General features: G+C 57.8%; 3 protein-coding genes across 4 annotated transcripts; 1 reads left to right on the top strand and 2 right to left on the bottom strand.

Annotated features, from left to right (window-relative positions):
- Positions 1–1,145: 1,145 nt before the first annotated feature.
- On the top strand, positions 1,146–6,546 carry LOC142414129 (uromodulin-like). Its single transcript, XM_075511030.1, has 8 exons — positions 1,146–1,362; positions 1,653–1,858; positions 2,431–2,591; positions 3,160–3,405; positions 4,076–4,235; positions 4,675–4,819; positions 5,378–5,456; positions 6,360–6,546. The coding sequence occupies exons 1-8, from the start codon at positions 1,146–1,148 to the stop codon at positions 6,544–6,546; spliced, it is 1,401 nt and encodes a 466-aa protein (XP_075367145.1).
- A 269-nt stretch (positions 6,547–6,815) lies between these two features.
- ADGRG3 (adhesion G protein-coupled receptor G3) lies at positions 6,816–12,027 on the bottom strand. The gene is given in 16 exon segments (XM_075510930.1): positions 6,816–6,931; positions 7,356–7,374; positions 7,376–7,509; positions 7,512–7,633; positions 8,091–8,184; positions 8,746–9,034; positions 9,184–9,237; positions 9,239–9,292; positions 9,797–9,897; positions 9,999–10,038; positions 10,122–10,244; positions 10,330–10,470; positions 11,022–11,139; positions 11,222–11,378; positions 11,467–11,496; positions 11,982–12,027. Coding segments are annotated over 16 exon segments (1,638 nt in total).
- Positions 12,028–12,919: 892 nt separating this feature from the next.
- Positions 12,920–25,742, bottom strand: ADGRG1 (adhesion G protein-coupled receptor G1). 2 transcript variants are annotated; one of them, XM_075510256.1, is made up of 14 exons: positions 25,607–25,742; positions 19,824–19,911; positions 18,870–19,295; positions 18,218–18,341; positions 17,988–18,135; positions 17,775–17,903; positions 17,416–17,532; positions 16,842–16,887; positions 16,377–16,477; positions 16,178–16,293; positions 15,300–15,466; positions 14,542–14,653; positions 14,007–14,275; positions 12,920–13,544 (listed from the first exon to the last, which is right to left on the bottom strand). In XM_075510256.1, exons 2-14 carry the CDS (start codon positions 19,861–19,863, stop codon positions 13,423–13,425), a joined length of 1,917 nt encoding a protein of 638 aa, XP_075366371.1. In that variant the 5' UTR covers positions 19,864–19,911; positions 25,607–25,742; the 3' UTR covers positions 12,920–13,422. The 2 variants fall into 2 exon arrangements, with proteins under 2 accessions (XP_075366371.1, XP_075366370.1); XM_075510255.1 differs by having other exon boundaries at positions 15,300–15,574.
- Positions 25,743–26,202: the final 460 nt, after the last annotated feature.

Raw genomic sequence — 26,202 nt, forward strand, 5'->3', positions numbered from 1 at the left:
GGTTGGCTCTTTCCAAATGACTGCAAACATGTCCAGCAAGCATGCTGAAAACCCAAGTTACCCAGAGCCTGCTTGTTTTTACAGGAAAGGTCTGTGAGATGTTTGCTGCTGGTCTCTGCCCTCTGCCTGGCTGGCTGCAAAGGCAACAAGAGTGAGTCTCCCTGTACACTGTACCTGCTGGGTCACAGCAGGTAGTATGGAAAGGAGAGGTCAAACCCTCACCTGATCCGTGTGTAGGTTCCTCATTCAGGGCACTGCTGAAGGCTGCTAAGGGGGGACAACAGAGCAGGCCTGTCCCCCACTGGGGGGGGGACGACAGGAACTGGGGTGCAAGAGCAGGCAAAACAGGCAGAAACCTCAGGCTCTCCATCCCAGTCACATACGGTATATAACCCGTGGAGATGGGCACAGGTGCTGTGACGTGCCACCACTCTCCTAGCTAGCTGGTGGCAGGCTCCATAGCTCTAATCCAGATTATGGCCATGCTGAGGAGGTCTCCTAGACTCTCAGTCACATCCTCACAGGCAAGCTGAGGCGGCAGATACTTCCTTAGATATGCCTGCTCTGGCTCTAGGCAAGGATCGCAGCCCTTGCAAGCTATGCAGGGCTTCATGCCATGGGGCGAGTTCACTCTTGCATCTCTTGTAGGGGAGATGTTCTTGCTTCATTTCAGCTTACTTGCCTTTCCTTTGCTGCAGGTGAGCTGGCGGGCCCGCATGGCCTGAGGCGAGGGTTTGCCCTCCGTCTCGAGAGGAGCCCAAACGCCTGCCTGCCAAACCCGTGCCAGCACCAGGGGGACTGCCAGGTGATGGAGGACAGACCAGTTTGCAGCTGCGAACCAGGCTTCACAGGGGCGTTCTGCCAAGGTAGGGCTGGCAATGTTGGTGAGTCCTCCCCAGTCTGTCCACGGGCACCAGAGGGAAGACTGATAGGCACAGTGCACTGGTGTTACCACTGCTCTCCACTGCAGGCTCCAGGAGCATGTCCCAGCTCCTGATTCAGGTGCATTCCCCACCACCACCACCATGTCCTGACTACATGTTCGTACAAGACCCAGTCACAGGCCATTTCCTTCCTCCCCAGAAGTCTTAATTCCTGTAAGAAGGAAACCTTGGCTGTCAAGAAGTTGTGCCTGTGGTGTAGCCATGTCAGGGCAGCAGGGCATACTGCTGAGTACAGCTGCCTCACAGTCTCGGCACAACCACATGGACTCCAGCACGGCTACAGTGAAGGCTTCTTCCAGACACTGGCCAAAAACTGTTTGTCCTCCATCTGAAAGAGAGGATCACTGTCCCTGTCTGGTGCCCTTGGCAGACTACAGTGATTCTGTAGACAGCCCTAAAAAGGGGCCAGTCCCACGACGTCTGCCTTTGATGTCTTGAGCTTAAGGGCTGTCTGTCTTCAGAGTAGTGGCAGCCATGGACTTGTGCAGGTCTTAGGCAACCAGTAGAAAATTACAGACCCACATTAACTTCTGCGCATTCCCAAAGGTTTGTCTTTTGCCCAGTGTCTCTGAAGAGCCCTACCTGTAGCCTCCAACAAGGCTGGGATGAGGGTCTGTTGAGCTCAACGGGACTGTGCCATCCCATAGCTGACCTAGGGCTCCTTCAGGCCTCTTCCTTATTGCTATTGCAGATGGCTTTTTCCCCCAGATGTGGTACTGAAATTGGCCTGCGAGGAAGAGCACATGAAGATGATGGTGAGGAAGGAGGTGTTTGAACTCTTGAAAATCCCCCGGGAGCTTGTCCACTTGAAGAACAAGGCATGCAAGGTCTCAGAAAGGGAAGAAGAGGGCGAGATGTTTTTTGCAGCCACTCTTACAGGTGAAAACCACACTGCCTGTGGATCAGTAATTCAGGTGAGGATCCAGCGGAGCCTCTCTGCATAGCTCTGAAGCTATGAGAGGAGCAGACATGCTGAGTGGGGACAGCAAGGGGAAGCCCCGGAGGATTTCCTTTTATATATGGGTGCTGTAAAGTTCTCATTTCCCTTGGAAGGCTTCCCTGGGGGCTGTCAGAAAGCTCTTCTGCCTCCACCAAACCCCTGCTGGCGGCACTTCTTGTCTTATTCAGCAGAGCATGGAAGTCTCAGTATGCTCTTTACTAGCTGATAACAGCCCTCGGCTTTCTCTGAGCTCTGCAGCCCTGGCTATAGCCCCTTGGCCCTCACTTGATTCATGGGTCAGGGAGGGTGCAGAGGAACCGGTGCTCCAGCTCTGCATTGCCCTCACCTGTGGTCAGTATGCTGACTCCTACCTACTCTGGTGATGGTTGCCAGTAGCCCCTGGACATGGGGCTTGAGCAAAAACCCCAGCAGATATCCAGGAGGCCTGGAGCAGCTATAGCTGAGTTGCACCATCTGAACTGGAGCTTGGAGCTCTGTGTATGGACTTACATGTAGTCTGGAGACTTGATTTCTGTGTTGTTCCAGCAAAACAGCTCTCACGTGTCGTACTTCAACATCATTGAGTCAGAGCAGGAAGCACACAGGGGTGTGATCTCCCGGAGTTTTCAGCTGGAGGTGCATTTCTCCTGCATCTACGCTTATGAGCAGATGGTGAAACTACCCTTCGCTCTCACTGCTGTTGACAAGTGAGTGGTCCCTCTTCACCCTGCTGCTGGCATGGTATCTGTGACCTTGCAGAATAATAGATGCCTTCAGTGAGGTGATCTGCAAAGGCCGTAGGGAGCCACTGGAGAGCTCTGAGAGCAATGCCACATCAGGGTGCCTACCTTTCTCTTACCAACATAGTTTTTCAACACAAAGTTTGGGCCTGGGACAGAGCCAAATTGAGGCACGCACAATCTACCTTTCTCCTATCCTCACTGCTTGAAACCAACTAGCCAAAAAATAAAGGGTGGGAACTGGAAGATGCCCCCACCAGGCCCCTGTGGAGGTGCAGGTTAGGACCCTCTGGGTTGCCTTTCTCATAGCCCTCACTGGCCAGCAGGTCAGTGGCAGCTCCTGGAGCTTCTTGCCTCTGTCCGCACACGGTGTGGACGTACCAGCTGGGAGGCAGCTCGGGGCCCGGCTCTCACGAGGCTTCACCCAGGAGCAGAGGCACATCCAGAGTCAGTGCACCTGCACCAGTGGCCTGATTTGTGCTATGTCCTTCCTGCCCTCTCATTCTGCTCATGAGCTCTCCTCCTCTCCTCTCAGACTGGTGCAGTTTGTGGTCAGAGAAGGACACTTCAATGTCAGCATGAGACTGTACAAGACTTCCTCCTACCTCCAGCCCTATCACCTGCCAACTGCAGCTGTCCTTGTCATGGACACACTCTATGTCCTGTTGAAGATAGAAGGACAGCACCAGCTCAAATACTTCGTGCTGAGTGTTGAGGACTGCTGGGCCACGCCAAGCGCAGATCCCTACCAGGACATGCGGCACAAGCTCATTGAGAAGGGGTGAGTGGAGTGCCCCTTGTGCATCTGGTCTCCTTGCACAATGAGGACAGTCACGTCTCTTTGCTGGGTGCTAAGGACAGGTTGCTGTGAGGGAGTAATGAGCAATGACACCATCATTGCTCATAGGTGGAACCTATGGTGGACTTCATCATTGAATAGGTGGAACAGCCCCATAGATGAACCTTCTAACTGCCCTGAACTGAGCCCACTGTCCTGACCCTGCTCTGCTGCCAATAGTGCTGCCTTCCCTCTAGCATCACTCCTGGCCAGCTGGGGAGGCAAAGGGCAAGGAGGGGAGAGGGGAGACCTTGCTGGGATGTGCATAGAGGTATCTGCTGAAGAGCTTGCATTAGAGGTGGCTGCAGCCAAGCTAAAGCCAGTAACATGGATATCCAGGAAGTGGGAGCCACAGCCAGGCTCATTCCAGCTCTGCAGAGCAGCTGTGGCCCCACAGAGGAAGACACAAGCCAGCTCCTGTGCTGGTGGCAGCTCCTCCCTGTGCTGGGCACAATGCAGGGTGCCAAGGAAAGGCATCCCCACCAGCACTGAGACAGAAATAGTCCTGTTCAGCAAAGCTTGGGGGCTGTACCCAGTCCTTGTGTGCTCTGGTGTCCCAGGCTGGGATGCTCCCCCTCGTTTGCCACCTGCTGACTCAGCCATTGTGTCCCAGGTGTCCCCACGATGAGACAGTGACGTACCTGAATGCCATTGGAGAGAGCACTACCGCCAAGTTCAGCTTCCAGATGTTTCAGTTTGTTGGTTACCCCGAGGTGTTCCTGTACTGCCATGTCCGGCTCTGTCTCCCCGACAGCCCAGAGCCCTGTGCCAAGGTGAGCTCTCCCAGTGGTCTGCACCATGCCCTGGCCAGGCAGGGAGACCTCCCTTCCCTTGTCCTGCTGTTTGGAGAAGGGGCTCTGCTCTGGTTTCGGGTGCCTCAGCACAATAAACACCTCACAGCAGCAGGAGCTCACCCCAGTGCCCTGAACTAAAGGTACGAGGGCTTGAACCCACCAGAGGGCTCCTTTCCCTCTTCCCTCTGTCTGTTGGGTATTTGTAGGAGGAGAGGTTTATGCTAGGACTTGGGGAGGAGCAGGCAAAGGTCCTTCAGGAACCAGGTCCTCTCATGCTCTGAGGTCTTGACCGCTCTCAGGCTGCAGCCCCAACTGTGCGTCTGCCAGGGGGAGACCACCAGGACAGCTCTTGCCCCCTGGAGCAGGCTTTTCCCCTGCCCCCCTGGTCCTATCACCCTTCCCTTGGCTTTGTTGACAGCAATGCCCCAGGCACTGGAGGAGGAAGCGGGCGCTGGCAGATGACTACAATAAGATTGTCTCCTACGGGCCCATCCACCTGCTGGCTGCTCCTTCCTTGGGAGCAGAGTCCCACCATTCCAGGACTGACCAACAGGACCTGGAGGGTACGTATGTCCCTCTGGGGAGGGCAGGAGCAGCTCACAGACCCTTGCAACTGTCTAGGCAATGCCAGGTTATTAAAAAGGGCTGCTAAAATCACTGCCCTGCACAGAAGCATGGAGTCTTTCAGGTGTCGTGGCCATGCACAGTGTGCTCCAGAAGCCAAACCAGAGGTTAGCTCTGCGTGAGCAGCTCTGTACCAGGCACAGGTTGGGCTAAGCAAGGGAGCTGGGCAGGAAGGGACCAGGAGCCAGAAGGCTGTCGGTGCAGCACCCCAGGCAAGGAAAGCTGGGTTTTCATGCTGGACCTCTGCATCAACCAAGCAAGGCAGGCTCCTTCTGAGCACCGAGGTCAATCCAGGAGATCCAAGCAGCAGTCAGGACCAGGGCTGGGGGCAAGCCCACCTACAGCATAGCTCAGACCAGGCATGAATGCTGAGCTAAATGGAGCCCCTGGGTAGTGGTTGTGGGTGGAGGCCCCAGGTGAGGCCAGTTGACCGAGTCCTGTTAGTGCCCTCAGGGCCCTGAAGTACCCCCAGCTCCAGTGGCTCTTACCCTTCACAGGAGATGACCTCCCCCGCATCTGCCCCCAGCCAGGAGATGCCGTGCCAGGGTTCAGCACTGACCTGGGGGACCCAGATGTGTAACCAACCTTTCTCTTCTTCAGCAGGACCCAACCCATGGCTCCCCAGGGCCCTCATCCTGCTGTGTGCACTTGGTGTGCTCACTGTGGCTGCTGTGGCCATCAGCATGAGGCGGCGAACAGTGTAGAAAACAGCTGTTTCCAAATAAATGTGACAGTAGCAGAGAGGTCTTGCCTGTGTCTTCACAGGTTTTTTTTGGGAAGGAGGCAATAGTTGGATGCAAACGATGCTTGAAGGATGAGTCACATCAGAGTGTTTCTGTTCCCTGTAGCATCCCTAGGACCTTCTCATCCCCTCCTGGCCCATGCTCTCTAGACTCGAAACACGTACCCAGGGATGGGAAGTTCCTTCCTCCTGCTTTCCTCCTCCCCAGAGAGTCACCCAGGCATGTGGGGAGATGGAGGTACCCACACTAAATACTTGCCCACCAAAGCTGGACTTTTTATGGTTCTGTATGATGCAAATGCAGCATTAGCAGAGAAAGGGCTGCTCTGTGTGTGCATGTGCATGCGCGTGTATATACACCTATCCATACAGATTTCTTCCTTCTGAATGATGACAAATTGCCAGCAAGATTTTTGCCCATCAATACATCCTTAATATAAAGCAAATAACAAACAATATTGTAAGCATCAAAGAGTAAATCCATAGTGCTCAGACAGCCAGCAGAGATCTAATACTAAAACACAGGTAAGGAGAAGTCCCCTTTCCCTACGAGGGGACTATGTGTGTACATTGGGCTGAAGCACAGTGTCCTCGGGGAAATAGTTGCTGGCCCCAGAGGGTGTTTTGCAGGAGGGACATACAGCAGATCCTTGCCTGAAAAGCTTGGCCCCAGCCCATTTGGAGAGGACATACTGCAAAGAAGCTTGTGGGATTTCTCTTTTTTTGCTAATTCTCAGACCTGAACCTCCTGAGTCTGGGCTGGAGCGAGTCAATCCTCCCACCTCCAACAGCAGGAAAACCCACCACCGGGCTGGTCCAGCACCAAAGGCCATCTCTAGTGAAGAGGGAGATGGCTCCATCCTGGCTGAAGGCAGGTGGTTTGTGGGCTCCCTCCTCACCCCCGCAAAAGCCCCTGGGGAATGAGATCGGGGGCACTTCAGACCATGGGGGAACTGCAGCCTGGAGGGACTTTGCCAGAAGGGATGTCTCTGGAGCTCCTTGCCCAAGGCAGGCCACTAGAAATGAAAGGGCCGAAGCAAAGAGCCCTGCTAAGGTGGATCATGCCCACTGAAGGGTAAACTAAGGCACGGTAAACTGAGCTTTCGTCCTCTGTGGGGAAGCTGCATCTGTCAGGATCGAAGCTTGCTCTCAGTGGGTGCATGTGCAGGCAGGGAGGGAGGTCTAGCCAGCAGCTAATCCTGGGAGACTGTGATGGTTCTGTCATGTCTGATGATGTGGGAGAGGGAGCCAGTGGTCTCCTTCATCTTCAGGTAGTAGAGGATGACCAGCCAGATGAATATGAAGATTCCTGCAGGGAAAGGAAGGCAGACAATCAGCAGCAGCAGCAGGAGTTGATGGGAAGCATCCTGCTGGGATGCTGCCGGCACTTCCCTGCCACTTCCAGGGGGTTCCCCCAGCTTGCTCCTGCTTCTGCAGGAGGGTCTCCCCCTGCTTCAGGTGAGTCATTTGGCTGGGACATGCCCTCTGCTAAGGAATGGCTTGCTTGGAGGAAAACCACCCCCGGTGGAGCGGACGTGGTTGGGAGCCATGACCAGCTCCATGCCAGTGGCTGGGACCTGCTGCTTGACATTCCCTGCCAAAGGGAAGGGCATTACAGTGCTAGGAAGATGCTGGTGCCTTGGTACCCCTGGTCAGCCACTGCCAGGCTGGCTCCTACCTCCTCCATCTTCTCCACCCAAGCCCAGGGATCCCAGCTCGGAGCCAGCCCTGACCTTGGAGAGAGTTGAGAATGAATGGTGAAGAGGTAGAGCATGGGCACAGAGGAGGTGCCATGGGTGAGGAACGCCAGGGCCCAGGTGGCTCCCAGCAGGCAGAAGAGCCCCACTGCCACCAGGGCTACCTTCCAGGCCTTGTGGTCTTCCTGCACTGCAGGCAGCAGCTTTTCTGGGTCACCACCCTGAAGACAGCCATGTTGAAGAGGATGATGAGACCAAAGTAGCCACAGTTGGTGATGTAGTGGATCAGGAGATGTTTGGAAGTGATCCAGCACCTGAAAAGAGACAACCGCAGTGCCTCCAGCGGCTCTGCTAGCCCCGGCAGCACCCATGGGAGCCTCCCCAGGGGGACGTGTTTGGGGATGCAGGGACACCCTTGTGCTGGTGGGGTTTTCCAAGGCCAGGGTGAAGCAGGGGAGACAGTGGTGCAGATCCACTGCCCTCATGTTGCTCAGCTGGGAGGGAGCCTGGGGAAGCTCCAGGTGGACCTTGGATGTCCCTCCATGACCTGGAGGCCTGCAGGCATGACCAAGGAGGCTCAGCACAAGAGGTGGTGGTGGTAGTTACTACGGCTGTAGCTGTGGTGTTGTAATCACAATTAGGGAAGTGGAAGCACAGTGTAAAGCTGAGCAAGATGGGTGCAACCCCCCACCACCACACTCCTGGCAGGACTGGGTTACCACTCCCCGTGCCAAAGGACCACCTAAGCCCTGTGGGCAGTGGCACACGCACAGGTAGGCTATGACCTGGTGGTCTGCAGTCCGGATGCTGTATTCTCCATAGCTGCCGATGACTCCTGCCACCCCCACCATGAGAATGGGGAAGCCTGGAAGGGAGACAAGGGAGACAAGTGGAGAAGGCCAGAAAGGCAAGTGGCGGGCAAGGTGGTTGGCTTGGGGTCTCTGCATGTCCCTGGATGTGCTGACCTCAGGGAAGATGGGGCTTAGGGACCTGCTGAGGTTGCACAAGTGCCAGGGGCACAACGGTTGCTGCTGGGACATGATGTGGAGAGGGAAGGACAGCGCTGGGTGGCAGGGCTCGAGGTGTCCCCTAACCTCTCCGCAGGATCATCTGCTCCGGTGCCCCTCAAGGTGCCATGGAGGGCTGGCAACGGGGGAACGAAGACCCCCAAGGACACCACCTGCTCGATAAGCAGGAGGTTGGTCCTCAGCAGGACAGAAGGTGCCTGCGGGTGTTGCCCTGAATTTGGTGCATTGAGCCCATCTTATATGGGCTTCCCAGCCCTGACCACAGCATTTGGAAGAGCTGCAGGCAGGATGGGGACTTGCTGGCTCTCTGCCCATCACTGCACCACCCTGTTCCCCCTCCAGTTGTAACCCACTGCCCCCCTCTCCCCCGAGGTCTCACCCAGGCTGGTGGTGCTCACCCCAGCCGACCAGGCACAGCTTCGCCAGGTAGTGGTGGATGTAGGTGCCGAGGACCTTGACGAAGAGGAGGTAGAGGTGACAGCCCTCCAGCGCCATCCAGGTAAAGCAGCAGAGCAAGCAGTAGTGGGTGAGCCCCCCTAGGACCTTGCAGGTCCCCAGCTGGGTCCCACCAGAGACCGCACTGTTGAGCAGGAAGGCCAGGTTGAGGAGGAGCAGGCTGCCCACGAGGTTCACGTGCAGCCCCAGATTGATGCAGAGGGTCTCCTCGGACTTGAACCTGCGCCGGAGCATCCCCAGAGGGAGCAGAAAAGGCAGGGGTCACAGCTGAGCAGGGCCCCATGCTGTATCACAGCAGGTTCATGCAGAGGCATGGAATTGCTCCACATCTCTCCCAGCCTGACGAGTCTCCAGGGAGCTGCTGGCACATCCTGCCGTAAGAAGATGCAGAAGGAGATTGTGAAGATGGAGAAAGCCATGGCTAACCCGCAGCCAAGCAGTGGCAACAGCCATCAAGGCTTGTGCCGTGGACCCGTCCAGAGCTGGATTCTGCCAAACATGCGCATGTTGGGTTAAACAGGCCAACCTAGAAAACCTGACTGCAGCTACCAGAGCCACAGGGCTGATAACCCTGGTGGGCTGCTGTAGGGACCCCATGCAAGCCCCCGGTCTGTCACCCCAGAAGGTCTTCGGGGGGAGGGGGACAGTGGTGGCTCAGAGGAGATGCTCCCTGGGGTGGGGTGAGGGATGAGTGAAGGCTATGGTGGACCACCATGAGCACCCTCCTGGGAGCCTTCACCAGGAGATGGGACCCCAAGCCTTGCTGCTCCAGAGCCTGCACTAGGCTGGGGGCCATTTCCACCCTGTACCCGCTTGGCTGAGCTGCTGCTGCCCTCCTGAGCTGGGGCTGGGCTTGATTTTGGGACCTGGGCTTGCGTGGGAGCAGCTACAACTGTCCCTGTGCAGCTACTCATGACACCTGAAGGGCCACCAAGGTGGGGTAGGCAGCACAGCCAGGGTACGAGCAGGAGCTGCGGGGACTGTGATTGTCACCAGGAGGAGGGTGAAGAAGGTGAGATGGTCGCAGGAGCAGACTGTCCCCTTGTCCCTGAGCTGCTTGACACATCCACTGCTTCTCCAGCCTCCTGCCTGCCCTGCAACAGGCACAGCATGATGGCCATGAGTGCTGGGCACAGCACCCATGCCCAGCCCCGCACCTGGCCCCTTTGCTGGGGATTCCAGAAAAGGACCATACCTTTGCTGGGATTCCAGAAAACACATTGTGGGGTGACACCCTGCAAGGGGGGAGAGCAGTGTCAGCTGATGTCACTGTGAGGGGCACTGGAGGAGAGATGGAGAGAGGGCACAGCTGACTTACGTAGGGCAGCTGCCCATGGGCGAAGGTGAGCTGCACGGGGTCCCGCAGCCTGGAGATGCTCATCTCTCCCACCGTGATACCCACCACGGTGTTGTCGAGGACCTGCCCTGTCTGATTAGCCTCCTGCGTGGGGGCAACGCTGCCTGAGCCGAGCCGGCAGGTAGTGAGGGCCGGCAGCCAGAGGGATGCTGGCAGTGCCAGCTTGTACTTTGAACATGCCAAGCTGCTGGATGTTGAGGACCGTCACCACCACATGCGCTGTCTGGCTGCTCAAGGACTGGAATATCTCCCTGGGGAGCTGGATTTTGCCCACCTTCCCCTTCTCCATCTTGTTCAGCATCCTAGGGCCCTGCGGCAGAGAACAGCAGGGGGGGTTGCTTGCTGGCAGCGTCACCTCTCAGCTCAAGACCCGCCAACCTTGCTCCAGACACAAATTCAGCCCTGCCAGGGTGGGTTTTGCTCAGCAACATCAGCAGGAGCCCTGAGGGCAGAAGGGGAGACCCTTATCCTCAGCACCCAGCAGCAAAGGGACAGAGCTGGGAGCAGCTCCCAGGAGAGCCCCAACCCACCATCACCCCATGGGACGTGGTCCCCTAGGACATCCAGAGAGCAGGAGAGCCTGGGGGTGGGCAGCAGATGCAAGGTCCCACAAGTTCCTCCTCTTCCTCCCCCTCCCCCTAACTACCTGCCTGCTGCTGGGATGACTCCTCGGGGAGGGCTCTTCCCTCCCAAGCATCATTTCATGTGACTCCTTGCCAAGGGATGCTAAAGCTGACGTGGGTCCATGATGCAACCCTGGAGCAGGATGGAGGAAGAGCACACCATGGCACGTCAAGCAGGGGCTGAGGGATGCTTGGAAGGCGTGGGGCCTCCTGAGCGAGGGAGAAGGGCACATCTCACCTCTGTGGGGGAAAAGATGATGAGGACATCGCAGGTGGCAGCCCTGCTGACATTCAGGAGCAGAACCTTCAGCCCGGCCAGCCCACTGTGCAGCGCTGGCCCCACCGACTGCAGCAGCCTGCAGGGCAGGAGGGCTATGGGACTGGTGGACATGGGGTGCTGAGCCCCCAAACCCTGCCATGGCCACCCCTGCCCACTACCTGAGCCAGCGCTCCCGCAGGCAGGCGCAAGCAGGGCTGCCAGAGCACCCCAGCTCCAGGCAGTGCCAGGGCAAGTCAGGGCTGGGGGTCCTGTCTCCTTGCTCCTCTGACTCCACCGTGTTGCAGCACCGGTGGTGCCTGTCACCCTGCCTCAGGGCTGGGGAGGAGGGGAGCAGGGTGACGGGTGGGTGCTGTGGCACTGGGCAGGCACCAGGGCGAGGGCAGGGATGGGAGGGACCACTCACCAGCACAGCTCTCCTGTCCCCCAGCAGTGTCTGGAAGAAGAGCGTGTGGGGAAATGGGAGCAAAACCCCAAAATCTAGGGTCAGTCCTCCCCCTGCCCACAGGGGAAGGGGGAGGCAGGAGAATCTGGCAGCTGCCAGGTTTGAAAGGAGCAGCCCTAGAGTTACATGGACTTCAAAAAGCAACTGGACAGCCATCGGGCCTGGTGAAGGCAAAGCCACCATGCCTGCATTGACACATCACCATGTCCACCCCCCCAGTGTGGCTCGCAGAAGGGACCCTGGGCTGCTGGTCCCAGGTTTTAAAATAGCCCCCGGCAGCAAACCCCCCTGCTCCGCTCGCCTCTGCCAGCTCTCTGCACATCCCAGGGAGGACACTCCCTTCTGGCTCAGCCACATTTCAGGGTGAAACCCCACCACAGTCTTGGGGTCAACACTTTCCCACAGGAAAATGTACCCCACAAGCCCATGCACACCCCAAGCTGGGGGTGCCTGCATCCCCCTCACCCACCACTCACCAGGCAGCACCAGAAGCAGCAGGACGGTGCCCAGGAGCAGGATCATGCTGCTTTGTGGGGTGTCCTGGCCACTCCTGGCCATCCCACAATGCTCTGCTCCTCCCTGGGCTCCCCCGAGGCTCATAGATGCTCCTGAGGCAACAGCCGTGTCCTCATTTCCCTTCTGCGAACCCTTGCACCTTCCTGTGGGTTGGCAAGTGACCTCCTGCCCTGCTTGCAGCAACAGTGATAACCATCAGAGCCGCATTATTTCCCCCTTGGCTGCTTCCCCCAGCTGACTCAGAGCTTTTTTCCTTCCCCTTCTCCCCCCCCCCATCCTGTCAAATCCTTGGCCAATGCCCCCCACCAGCCCAGCAACATGTTGGGGCATCCCTCTCCCAAACTGGGTATGCTGCCAGGCATCACCTCAAGCTGCCAGGGATGAAACATCCCCTTCCTGGGAAGGTCCTTCTGCCCCAGCCAGGAGCTGGGAACCGGGCAGAGGGGGATGAGCGACAAGTGGAACATCATCCAGAAGGCAAACTGGTGGGTCGGGAGACACAGTACTGCGTTTGCAAGTGGCACAGCCAGGAGAGCCGCACTCTCCATGGCCCCGCAGCCGGGAGGCCCCATGGCCTCCAAGGGAGGTGATTCCCGTCCTGTGAAGCCTCCCTCTTCACTGCGTAGTGATGGTCCCTGGAGACTGCAGCAGCTTCCTGAGCCATGGCATCCCCTTCCGTCACCCCAACCCCTATGGCACCAGGCTGCCGGTGCTCTGCCAGGAGCACCATTACTGGTCCCAGCTCAGCAGGATCCTACAGGGTGAAATGCTGGATCCTGCCCCGGGGATGGGACAGCTCCAGCCAAGGGATGGATCCCATTGGAGAGCCCACAAACGCACCCAGCAGAGAGGCCCCAGCAAACCGCACTCCAAGCAGGAACAATTTTAATGGGCACAAGTCTGGTGTGCGGGCATGTTTGTTAAACTTCTACACCATCCAAAAATATACATTCAACAAAATAACAAAAATAGATTATTTCAGCTGCTAGAGGTTGTCATGGGGGCAGAGTTATTCTGTCTTCACTGGGGAAGGACCACCAGCAAGGGCTGAAGGGCCTCAGGGCACGGGAGGGGACATCCGGAGGCACCAGGGACCCTGTCCCTGCCCCTTCTGCTTTCTGCAGCCCTCACTGCCCAGCCTAGCATCCCTCCCTCCTGCCCCAAGGATGCCAAGCTGAAGGATGCGCTGCTGCCCAGCGGGATGCAGTGGGTGGTAAAACTGGGGAGGGGGCCAGCAGAGGCAAGGGGCTCGGGGTGGCTGGCCCTGCTGTGGGTCCCTGGGCTCCTAGCAGCCCTACAAGGCAGGTGTGGTAGCAAAGCAGACAGCATCAGTGCTTCCCACAGCAGTCCTCTGTGTGGGGAGCCCCAGCATGGCGTGCAGCATGCCAGCCATCACGGGGCTCAGCTGAGGTGGCTCTGGCTGCTGTTGGGCTGCAGTTTGACGCTGTCGGAGCTGCTCTGTGAGTCAGGGGACTTTCTCGCCTGCAGCACCATGGTCCAATACCAGAGGAAGATGAGGAAACCTGGCACAGGAAGGAGGAATCATAGAATCATTTAGGTTGGAAAAGACCTTTAAGATCATCACGTCCGACCATAAACCTAACACTGCCAAGTCCACCACTAAACCATGTGCCTAAGTTGCCATGTCTACACGTCTTTTAAATACCTCCAGGGATGGTGACTCAACTGCTTCCCTGGGCAGCCTGTTCCAGTGGTTGACAACCCTTTCAGTGAAGAAATTTTTCCTAATATCCAATCTAAACCTCCCCTGGCGCAACGTGAGGCCGTTTCCTCTCATCCTATCACTTGTTACTTGGGAAAAGAGACTGACACCCAAAGGGAAGAAAGCATGGGGGAACCCCCTCTAAGGACCAACAGCAGTCAAGAACGAGCCAGCCAGCCTGCCAGGGACGGCTCCTCTCGTACCCCATCACCACCCCACCAATACCCCATGAAAGCCCCAGTGCCCGGCATCCCAGGCTTACCTTGGAGGGAGTTGATGATGGTGAAGATATAGAGGGAGACGAGGCGGAAGACACCGGAGGAGAAGGAGAAGAAGACCAGTGCCCAGGGGATGCCCAGCAGGATGCTCAGCCCAAAGAGGGCTAGGACATGCTTGAGCTTGTGGCCTTTCTTGTTCTGCCGGAGGATCTCCCGGACCATGGCCCCCAGCATGACCGAGTTAAAGAGGAACACCAGGCTGAATAAACCCAGGTTCACAATGTTATGGATCAGGGTGCTCGTGATCCAGCATCTGGAGGGAGGAGAAAGGGCAGAGGATTATGCTGTGTCATCCCACAGGGACATGAGTTGGAAGGGTTGGGAGAAGCACAAAGGTGTGGTGTACACCCAGCACCCAGCTTAGTTAAACAGGGAGGCGGGGATCCCCCACCACCACCCTGCACAAAGCCCTAGAAAAGCCACAGATGGGCTAAAGAAAGCCTGTAGGACATGGTGAAGGTTTAGCCAGTTGACTTTATGTAAGACCAGGGACCAGGCAACCCATTTCCCATGACTTACAGGGTTGCGTTGGTGGATTTGCCACCAACAGATTCATAGATGGGAATGGAGAAGGGGCCGTAGTTCGTCCAGCTAGCCAGGAAGATCAGCATCACGCAGAAGAAGGGGAGTCCTGGGTGGCAAGAACAGAGTGAAGTGGCTGCCCTAATCCCCCACCCTCGGTCCTTCTGGAAGGATTTATTGCCCCTTTCCCCCCATATAGAATACAAACCAATGTCCTCCCTCCCAGGGGGGAACTGAGGATGGAGCACGCAACAAGGACACCTTGCATAAGCCCCAGTCCGGCAGCGAGCTATGCTGCACCGACCCCAGCTGAGGATCTCCCACAGCTGTGGAATTTTAGGCCACAAAAGATCATGAGATCTTCCTACCACGGCCTCCTGCCCAAAGCACAGCAGAGATGTGTGGGTGCTTCCTGCATCAAGCCCATCTCTCTGGGCTGTCCTGGATGTTTCTTTCAGAAAGACAGGATCCCATTACTATTTAAAGACCCCAAGCAGTGGCCCTCACATGCCTCCCTTGCCGGGTGACCCCCAGGGTGACCCACCCTTGCTCTAGCACCCAGCCTCTGCTCTCGGCCACCAAGCCTCCTTCTCCACCGAGTCTCTTGACAAAGAGAGCCCTCTGCTCTCAGACATTTGCTCCCCCACATCTCCATCCCCATCCAGGCACCGTAGATGGTGGGAAAGACCTATCCGGGTGCCCCTCCACCCCCATGGCTCATGCCCTCAGGGCGTCTCCGCTTCCCCCATGCTCACCCCAGCCCACCAGGCAGAGCTTGAGGAGGAAGTGGTCATGGTAGGCATTGAAGACTTCGATCACAAGCCGGTAGAGGTTGTAGCCCTCAATGCCCATCCAGGTGAGGCAGCTCAGGAGGGAGAAGTGCAGGAAGAGCCCCCCGGCTCTGCAGACTGCCTCGCTGCTGCTGGAAGCCAAGTGCTCGGAGATGAGGAAGGTGACATCCAGGAGGAAGATGGCACCCAGCAGGTTCATGTGGATGTGCATGCTCATGACCTGGTCTCGCTGCTTGCTTCTGGAGAAGCGAGGAGGGGGGACACCTCACCGCCGTGCCTGGCCAGCATCCTTGGTGTCTCACAACACCCCACAGCTCCACATGGGGCAACTCACCCCCGTCAGAAGAGCCAGGAGACCCTCTGGTGGTGTCAGGGGCTGAGAGCCTAACCCCACAGGTGGGACCACCCATTACATGTGCAAATTCAGGTCCCTGCAGCTGACCCTGCATTTCAGGTCTAGGCCATGGGGGGTAGGGGACGACGTCATTTCAGCTCTGAATCATCCACATAGGATCAGTGACATGACTCAGGAGAAGACACTCATGTTCTCCATTGGGCCCTTGAAAAGATCGTTGCAGGGTTCTGCTTGCCGAACTCATAACAACAACCAAGCTGATTTTCCAAAAATCATTGAAAACAGCTGGTGTTTTCAAGCACCCTGCAGGAGATCTGACCAAGGGGGTGGTTTCTGGAGAGGAGAACTCTGCTTTCTTCAAGCATGGCTCCTTCATCATGCTTCTATCCAGGCCACCAACTGTGTTTGGAGAGCTTGCACCCACCCAGGTGTAGTGGCAATGGACAGGATGCAGATTGGGAGCATGGGGTGACCTGTCAGACCATACCTGAAGTAGAGGAAGAAAATGGTGCAAATGGATGCCAAAGCTGAGATCAGGCAGCCGATGTAGGTTATGATATTCAGGTAATCCCTGTGCATGTGGGCGATCTCTGGGGAGGATACCTGAGGAGAAGGAGGAACGAGAGATGGTGAGGAAAAACAGCCAGTGAGAATGATGTAGAGAGCTGCGGGAAGGCACTACCCACCATCAGCACGGCAAAGTAGGTGAGGTGGTTGCATCTGCAGTCCGTCTGGCTGCCCCTCGTCACTGTTGTACAGCCATAGCTGTCCCAGGTCCCAGAGCTGGCTGTGCAAGAGAAAGGGAGAGCGTCTGGTGAGCAGCAGGAACATATACTTCAGGTTTGTGGAACTTCAGGGCAAAGTGTCCATGGCAGGGGGGAGGACAAAAGTGGGAGTCCCAGCTTGTCCCATGCTAGGCACACATACTCAGATAGCACCCTCAGCACCAGAACCCATCCCTAGGGAGGGAGAAAGCTCTTAGTTTAGCTATGGAGGGGAAAACCTGAAATCAACTCCACGGGAAAGGTTTATGGAGCTGGAGCAAGGAAGGGAGGTGCAGAGTGACTTTTACTCCTACCAGCAGGTCTGTGGTACCCTGCAAAAGGAGCAAAGGCAGCGCCGGCTTCACACCCAAGTGCAGGAGCACTCACCGGTGGTGTCCTCCTGCCAGAAGACGCACAATGTGGTCACGTTCCTCTGCAATGACAAAGCCACGGGCCCTGATCAGGATGCAGCTGTGGGTTTGTTGCCCAGCCAGCCCATTCGGTAGGGAAGAACATGGGGCAGGAGGCAAGACGGTCTCAGGAGACAAACTGTCCCGTATCAGGGGAGCAGACTCCAGGCAGAGACCATTCTCTTGGCAGCTTGCAGAGCAGATACTTCCTCCCAGGTCCCCTTTTTCAAACAAAGCGTTCAGCTTTGAGCAGGCGCTTGACAGGGCCATGAATGAGCCAAAGGATTGTTAACTCAAAGTGTCCCCCAGCCCTGGAGATTGTGCTGGAGGCGACATATCTGCAAAGCGGCATCTCCTGGACAGGAGCAGGCAGTGCCACCTCCAGTGCAAATGGTGAAGCCATGATCATGATACAGCCCCAGAAGATGCAGCAGACCCTGTACAGGCAGGCCAAGGGCATGGACCTGCTGGATTGTGACCACTAAGCTGGCAGGGCCTGAGCCCTCCATTCCTGGTGGGACCAGGTTCGATGAGGCTGTTTCCCCACCTACCAGCAGCTGGTCATGGAAGAAAGTAAGGACCACTGGGTCAGAGAGGTTGGCCACCACTGTGTCCACCAGGGAGATGCCAATCACCTTGTCACCCAGGACGTGACTGCTGTTTTCATCCTGTGGGAGAAGAGGAGGCAATGGCAGCATGGGAAGGGATTGCTGCTGGGCATGAAGCAGGTGAGACTCCCCAAGAAGGAGGTCTCATGCCTCTTTCCCTGTCAAGCTTCTAGCTCATCTTTGAAGCATCTTCTCTGAGCAAGCACTGGCACCCTGGTCTGGGCGGCATCCCTGCTACCCTGTACCACCGGAGCCGCCAGCACAGCGGGGACACTCCACCATGCCATGAGTGTGGGCGTTACCTGGAACATGGTCTGGCTGTTGATATCCATGAGGAGCACCCTGTGCTCCACCACCTCCTCCCTCTTCTTCGCTGTCACGAACAGGCTGCTCGGCAGGTCCACCGCAAACCCATGGACCTCTCCACCCTCCTGCAAGGAGAGACTTGTCAGGAGAGAGGTTGGGAGAGGATTCTGGTGGACCAAGACCACCAGGGCAGGCTGCCCAGGACCAACCTCTCTTTGGGAAGCAAAGGCCAGGTGCCAAGGAGCCTGAGTGGGCTGGACCCTCAGGACAGTTGCATGCACGGTGGCCTTCCCAAAGGTCTGGTTCTGCCCTTCCAGCTCCACCTTGGCCAGCATCTTCTCCAGCTCCCCGAGTTTGCTGTCAGGGAAGGGGTGCCATAAGCAGGATGCAGCGGGCACTGCACCAGTGGCAGTGGGAACAGCACAAGCCGGGAACTGACCGCCGAAGCAACCGCTGCTCCGTGACTCCTGCAGCCAGCGCTGGGGGCTGGGCAATGAGGCTGTCCAAAGCGGTGAGCTGCTCCTCCACGTCTCTCTCCCAGATGGGCATGCTCTCTGGAGAGGCTGATGGGCACATGAAAGGAAACGCCATGAGATGCACAGGCAGAGACGGCTTCCCTGTGCCCCAAACCAACCAGGCACAGCCCTGGTGGGAGCAGAAAGCAGAGGGCTTCAAGGTGACCCCAAGCCCGGGGAGCCAATGGAGACCTTAACCCAGAGGGCTTCTCCTGCCACCCAGAGCTCATCTTCCACCAAGGCCATTGGGACTAGTCTGGCTGAGGCTAGCTAGGTGCCTACCAGTGCAGACAGGACCCTCGGAGACTTCTGCAAAGCCCACGATTTCCCAGGATTTTAGGGGGAAAAACACTTGAAAATCTCCGTCTTCATCTTTAGGAGCCTGGGTACTGGGGGCTGCCTCTGGGCTGCTTCAAGCAAACCTATGTCCCCTTCCATTACCTTTCAGCTGTGTCTTCACATCATCATGCTGTAGCAGATACTGGGACACCACCAATGCTTGGCCAATGGCTAGAGAATGGACTGGGGATGAAACAAACCCTTTATTTCATTAAAATAATGTTGAATTGCCTTTACCGGGGAAGAAGTATTCAGATGCACTGTCAAGGGAGGTGTTCTTGCCACCCTTTGAGATGTAGGACACGTTGAAGATGGAGGTGCTGGTTCTTTCAGTCTTCTGACTCTCCTTACCCCGGGTGATGCTGCTGAATGGGTCCCCACCCAGGAGGAAGATCTGCTTCCCATACACAAGCCTCAGGGTCCTGTTGGCCTTGAACCAGTAGACACAGAAGCGGTACCTGCCCAAAGCAGGGGGCAAGCTATACTTGTAGTAAGAGTTTCTCCTGTTTGGCAAAAAGGGCCTTTTTATTATCAGTGCCTGGTCAGTGTTCTCAATGGAGATGGTGGCAGGGCCGTGCTCGTAGATGATGGAGCTGTTTTGGGTCTGGTTTCGGTCACCACAGAAGCGGAAGTCCTCTTCCTGGCAGCCACTGGCTCCCACCCCTGCATTGCTCAAGCACACAGAGACGCCAGTTCAGCTGGAGGGGCGGCCACCCCCAGCAAACACTGCACCCCCATGGCAGCCATAGCACATGGCACGCCAGGCTCTGCCCCAGAGATCCCAACCCCATCCTGGATGGGCTGCTTGATATCAGCCACCTCCCTGACATCCCCATGGCCATGCTAGGAGGGTTTGCCAGGGAACCAAGTCTCCTGGGGCAGCAGGACTTCCCATGTCTTGGTGATACCCTCTCCCAGGTCCCACCACCCGCATCAGCAGAGACAGACAGAAGAGCTCTCCATCTCCATAAGGGACGGATGGAGACCATCTCCTTACTCTGGAAAAGACCCATACCGCCCCAGAGACTCCACCAGAGGCACATCAGCCCATGAGATGTTTCACTTCTGTGGAAGCCATGGCTGCAAACACCCCTTGGTGCCCCCCAGCCAATTTTTGGGGCTGCCAATTATATCCAGCAGCCCAAACCTGGCCCACTAGCCCGGGGCAGGATATAGCTGGGGACAGCCTACCTTGGAGCGGGGAGAGAAGGAGCAGAAGGAGGACCTTCATCCCGGCCAGCTCTCAGCTTTGGCTTGGCCTCTGAGGAGAAAGCAGAGCCTGGAAGGGTGCAAAGAAAAGGGGCCATGTGAGTATTTAGGTATCACCCATACCATGGTGTCAGGGATGGAGAGTAAAGGCTGTGCCAGTGGGACACTGGCCGGTTTCACGGCCGGCTCCCCCGTGCCTCTGCCACGAGGAGGAGCCACAAGCACCAGGCATCCCGCCCAGTTGCAGGCTGGAAGGATGGGGGAGGCCAGCAGCCGGGTCCCTGGGCAGTGGGGCACTGGGAGGGTGCCCCACCACCCCAGCACAGGCACCAACTGCCAACCATTCAGCACAGGAGAGGTCCCCTCTTCCGCTCCCTGCTTCACTTCTCGGTTCAGGCCTTGGCTTCTTATCGTGAGCGATAGGAACAGAAGGAAATGGTGGTTTCCTAATTCACCAGCCCTAAAATTATTTTCTCAGGTGCTTTCAGCTCCTGCAGATTAGCCGAGGAGCCAGGCACGTTGCAAACCACTCTGTCATTTCAGCAGAAATGGGCTCTCCAGGTTCACCCCAGCGATGCTGATGCAGCAACCATGGCCGCCAAAACCCTTTCTGCCCCTTGCGACCACCCAGGCAACGTCCTCCACATCCCCCTTCCCATCCCTTCATCCTGCACTCTGCTCCACCACCCTTTTCTTTGTCTTTATCTGCAGCCAGGGCTCTTGTAACCTGCACTCAGGCCAGCGCCAAGCACCCTAGATGCTGTCACACCCATATGCTCCACCTGGCTGCAGCCTTTGCATCCGCAGCATTTCCCATCGTGCTTTCCACCTTCCCCACGCTGTGAACTGCGTCTCCAGCACTGCTGGGATGCACTGAGCTTCACCTCCTCCTCGCCCTGCTGTCACTACAGCAATGGGTAGAGGCTGGTGGGACCCATCCTGCCAGGGTCTGCCAACCGGCGGGAGCAACCCCCAGGGCGGGACAGCATTGGCGGGGGCTGCCAGACTGGCCAGCAGAGCCAAACACTTGCCAATACTGAAAGCCAAGGCAGCATCTGGTTTGCCACCGCTGCATCCCACTCCTCTGCCACTCTCAAAGCACCCTCCTTGAAACCCACCGAGTGGCCAAATCCTGTTTTGTGTGCTGCAAGCGGGTTCCAGAACACCCACCAGCATCACCTGCAAAGGCTTGTGAGCTCTCCAGGCACGCAAGGGTCATCAGATGGGAAGGCTGGGGCAAAACTGCTTACTTGAAAACTTGGCATCCCTGTTGCAGGTTTCTCCCACCAGCACAGGTTTCTTCCAGAGGTTTCTCTGGCCAGCATGGATCCAGGGCGCATCCTGCACCAGCACAGCCCACTTGCCATCCCTCCCCATCTGCTTCTTGCAGCAGTTTATCACTGGAAGACAGGGGCTTTGGGTAGTTAATTAACCTGCTGCCATGTGTATAATTGAGTGTGGCACTAACGAGGTTCCCTGGCATGGGCTGGGAGGATATAGCACAGGCACAACTTGGCAGCAGTAGCTGGATGTGGATGGGGCTGGCATCCTGGTGCCTTGCTGCACACTTGGGAATCACGCATGTGTATCCAAAAAGCGTGGATCCGGGGAGGCAAAATGCCAGTGGTGAAGGGAAACATCTGAATCGCTTAAAAGCAACAGATTGGCACATGAATGCCAACCATGGCATGATGGCACAGAGCCGGTGTGCCAAGAAAGCATTCCCTCCGGATGGGGAATGCTGAATCCCAACAAGGATTCAGCCCATCCCGCTGCGCTGGCTCCACTGGGATTTTATTGGGGTGGTCACAGGACAGGATCAGCCCCTTTCAGCCGTTACTCAACTGGGACCAGAAATCCCTGTGGGGATGTGGGTGGGGGAGCTGGTATTTCCCCTCCAAGCCCTATATGGTCCCGCTCGCCCTGATGCCGATTGCTGTTTCCTGAGCTGAACAATAGCAAGAGAAAATCCCCCAGAAATGGTTTCACAGTGGGAAAACACGGTTCCCATCTGTGCTGGCAATAAGCAGCGCCAGAGGGAGCCAGATGCACCAAGCCCATGCCGGGGCTGGATCCTGCCCCGTCATCTTCCCATCCTTAGGCAGCGACGGGGATGCACAACATCACCGCCCCTGGGTACCCGTGGAGATGCCACACGTCCCCACTGCCATGGGGCATCTCCCCAGTGGCACCCATCTTCAAAAGCCCTGTGCTATCACGGTGACCAAGCAGAGACCCCCTTCAGCACCAACCCTACCATCATCCCCAAAGCAGGCTGGCTTTACCCACTGCCCCAGCTGAAGCCTGGGGGCTGAGCTCCTCCAAGAACAATAATGCATAAAAAAACTCCTGCTTTGGCCCCAAAATCAGCCAGATGATGTAAAAAGAGGTGGCAGGTGCCAGGGCTACGCAGTCTGGACCAGGCTCCCTCCCCACCGGCACAGAGGGCGGCTCAACCCTGGGCATCACATTGTATCCTCCCATTAAAAGAACATGCTGATCTCTGAAAAAAAAGCCAAGGAATAATATTGCAGCCTCTAAGTCTGGAGGCAAATGGGAAAAAAAACCTAAAAAAATCCACACAAAAAAAAAGCCTGGTGTTTACCACCTTACTGCTCTCTGGGTGACTTGGCAGCAGGTATTTAAGCTTTTGGAGGTGGCACATGGCTTTTGGACATTACTTTTTTCCTGAGGAGAAAGGAAGATGCTCTGACGCCTCAAACAAACACCTGAAATAGGGAAATCCGGGGGCTTTTATCTCTGTTTTCCTTCCAGGTCCATTAGAAAAATACACCGACACTCTGTTCGTCAAGATGCTAACGAGCCTGCAGCTCATCACCTGCAGCCTGTTACCCAGGCAAGGACTCAGGAACCAGATGGGGAAACTGAGGCATGGAGAGGCAAGCCAGGACGGTCTCCCCAAGATGCAGAACAGCTTTGCACGACCGGCCTCCATTGTAGGGACTGCAGATGATGTGCCCTAGGGCTGGAGCTGCCCGAGGAGGCAGGTACCCTGGCGGGGACCCCCCCGCAGAGGAGATGCTCCAGCATCAATCACCTGGGTGCTTCACAAAGTGCCCTCGTCCTTGGCCAGTGGCCCATGCCCACAGGGGCCAGCCCACATGTTATTCACAGCATCAGCATGCAAGCCTTTCCTGTCACCAGTGGGCAGCAGGGTCCAACCTGGCACGTTTGTTAATGCCCGAGGAGCTGAGTGGCAGCTGCGCCGGCAGACTGGCTGTGCCAAGCCTGTGCCACGGGATCAGCCTTTCCTGGGCCATGGAGTTGCACATAACACCCAGCACCCACGAGCTGAGTTTTGCCGACAAAACAAAACCAGACCCGATAAAGATTCCCACGGGAGCAGCACAGCTCCCTGCCAGATCCGTCCTTGACCAGTCGCTGGCAACCATCCCTTCCTGAGCAGGCGTGGGGAGACCCGAGGGGAGGCTGGCACAGGCAAACAGCCACTGTCTGAGGCTTTCGAGATGGAGGTTTTGCTTAAAGCTGGGTTGTAATTTTCAAAATTTTAAAAAATTTCCATTTCCTAAAAAACACCACAGACAGAAATATCTCAGCAAACTAAACCAGCTTTTCCTCCAGCACCTGGGCAACACGGCACCCGGCTCGGTGGCATGCAAAGCCTGCAGCTTCAGCAGGGGCTGCAAATGGTCTGCGAAGGACCAGGTACGCCTGCAGCAAATTCAGGGCTGCCGTGAAATGGGAACGAAGCATTCAGTGCAGGTTGTCCTCCCCCAGCACCCCGTGCCACATCACTGGCCTCAGGGGGTAAAGACAGCACTCCTGCTGCTCAGCCTTCTTGGGGAGAAACCCCTTGGCCTCCTCCTGCAGGTCTGCTTGTACCTTTCCTCCACCCAACCCCCCCCCGGGTTTCAAATGGCTTCCAAAACACCCTGTCCCCTCTCAGGTCTTGTCCACTTCCGCATGAGCAAGGTCCCCATCACCTGCCTGTGCCGTGGGTGCCGGGGAAGGGAGGTATGGGGCAGCACAGGACAGCCCAGGACCACCGCAAATCAGGCTCCCAGGTGTTTGGGGTTTGACATGGGAAGCAGCCAACCTGGAGCCCGGCAAGGGTGAACCTGGTCCCAGCGGACTTGTCTGGCTGCAGAAAAGCCAAGCACAGGCAGGGCAAAGGCTGCAGCACCCGAGGAGCCAGGTAAGAGGCAATGGGCCCCTCCTGGATCCCTGCCAAACCCCAGCTGTTGGTGAGCTGATGGGAAAGGAGTTGGCGGGTCAGAGCCCTCCCAAAAAACAGGCGCCAGCAGGCTGCTGCCCAGCTGGTACCACGCAGGCGCTGGCACGCTGGGAGCCACCCGGCCTGCTATCTGCACCACGTCCCTCCAACACCCATGGGTGCCACTGCAAGGTGCGGGGATGGCCAGCCCTGGGGGTCCCCATCCCAGCAGCATGCAGTTGCTTGCAAACCTGTTGTTCTGCAAATAGCAGCCCCCAGGCCGCGGGATTAAGAGCTGGACTGCAACCAAATATGCAGCATTTTTAGGCTTTGGCTTAATTCACATGGGAGCTGCAAACCCAGCAAGGGGCACGGCAAAACCCACCAAGGCTGCAGTCCTGCACTTAAAGGATTTGCCCCCCCAAATCTCTGAAACACTCCTGGCTCCCCACTGGCAGTGGAGCTTGGAAGGGGGTTACTGCAGCCCTCAGATGAGCTTTGGCTGGCTTCCCTCCTCAACAGCCGTTCAGACTTGCTGCCAGGAGGTTATTCCAGGAGACTTCATTTCAATTCTCCAGCTGGCCTCGCTGGGTTTTGCTGGTCCCTCTGGAGGGGTAGTTCAGGCAGCTTGTGGGCAGGGAGCACCCAGAGCATCCCACATCCCGCAGCAGCGTGCCAGGACCAGCAACAGCAAGCTGAGATGTTGCAGGAGGAATCCCCCCAACAGGCATTTTAGGGGAGGGAGACCACCCTGTCGAGACACGCCGGCAGCCCCACGGGGATGCTGCGCCCTCTGCCAGGAGGGAGGAGGAGGAATGGGGCGCGCTGGTGGTTCCCCCGAGGTGGGAATCGGCGGCCACACGCAGGGCCCGGCCCGGCGGCGGAGGCTTCGCGGGGCCCAGCTGTGCCGCCGGCAGCAGCCGGGACCAGCTGGTCCCAGGCATCTCAGGGAGCTTTGTGGCTCTGCCCGGGAGTTCAGCCTGGCTCTGGGGCAGGGGCAAGGGGAGGCGGGGCAGGCAAGGGCGAGCCCCATTTAGCAGGGATGGAGGCTTCACCAGACAACTCGCGCCTTGGCCACGAGCAGAGACCCCCGGTCCCTGCCCGATGGAGGCGTCGCACCCACCACTCAGGCGCGGGGAGGCAAAATGTGCCCGTACCTACCGGAGCAGGGTGCATCCCCCCATGGAACACCCCTTAGCTCCATCCAGACAGGCTGCCCACTGCCGTGCAGGCCAACTGAGCACCCCAGGGTGCTGCCCGGTGGCACCAGTCCCAGCCACGCAGAGCCCCAGTGCCCTCCCAGTCCTGCTGGGCTGGCCCCAGGGGGTGACAGATGCCCAGGGCCGTGGAGGTCCCCTGGCCGGGGGCACTGCTCGCCCCTGCACCCAGTGGGTGCCTCCGGCCCCCACCGCCTCCCCGCCCGCACCGCAGCATCCGCTGCAGCATCACCTCCTGCGTGCCAGGCAGTGCCCCTTACCGTTGCCTTTGGGACCCCGAAAGCAAACACCAGACCCCCCCTCTCCTCCTCCCTGCCCCGCCCGGCTCAGTCGCTCCCCACCGCCCCCAATACCTGTGCCCGGGTCGGGCTGGGCGCGCTGCCGCGGCTCGGCTCGGCTCGGCTCGGCTCGGCTCGGCTCCGCACCTTGCAGCTCAGCCCGGCTCGGCTCGGCTGGGCTCGGCGCCGTGCAGCGGGACAAACGGGCCCGCCCCGCCCCGTCCCCCCGGGCAGGCGGTGACTCAGCGGGGCGGGACCGGGACGGGTCGCGCCGCACCGACCCCTCCGAGACCCTCCGGGATCGCTGCTTGGGCCGCGGGGCCACCAACCTTCGGTCACGGCACCTGCTCGGCTCTGTCCAGCCCAGCCCGGCTCGGCTCGGCTCAGCCTGGCTCTGCCTGGGACCACCGGGCTGGGAGCACCGGGCTGCATCACCCCGCCCGGCCTGGACAGGGATCGGGACCAGGACCGGCACCGGCACCGGGACCAGGACCGAGCTCGGGACCGGGACCGGGACCGGGATAGGCTGGGGGACCACGGCTGGGGACAGCCGGGAGCTGAGGGTGCCCCATCCTGCCGCCCTTCAGTTCCAGACTGGCGGGCATCCAGAGAAGGGAAGGAGCTGGGCGGCTGCACGCCTGGCTGCGAATGGGATTAAAAAATAACATTAA

This window comes from Mycteria americana, chromosome 8, assembly GCF_035582795.1.
Source record: "Mycteria americana isolate JAX WOST 10 ecotype Jacksonville Zoo and Gardens chromosome 8, USCA_MyAme_1.0, whole genome shotgun sequence".
Lineage (NCBI taxonomy): Eukaryota > Metazoa > Chordata > Aves > Ciconiiformes > Ciconiidae > Mycteria > Mycteria americana.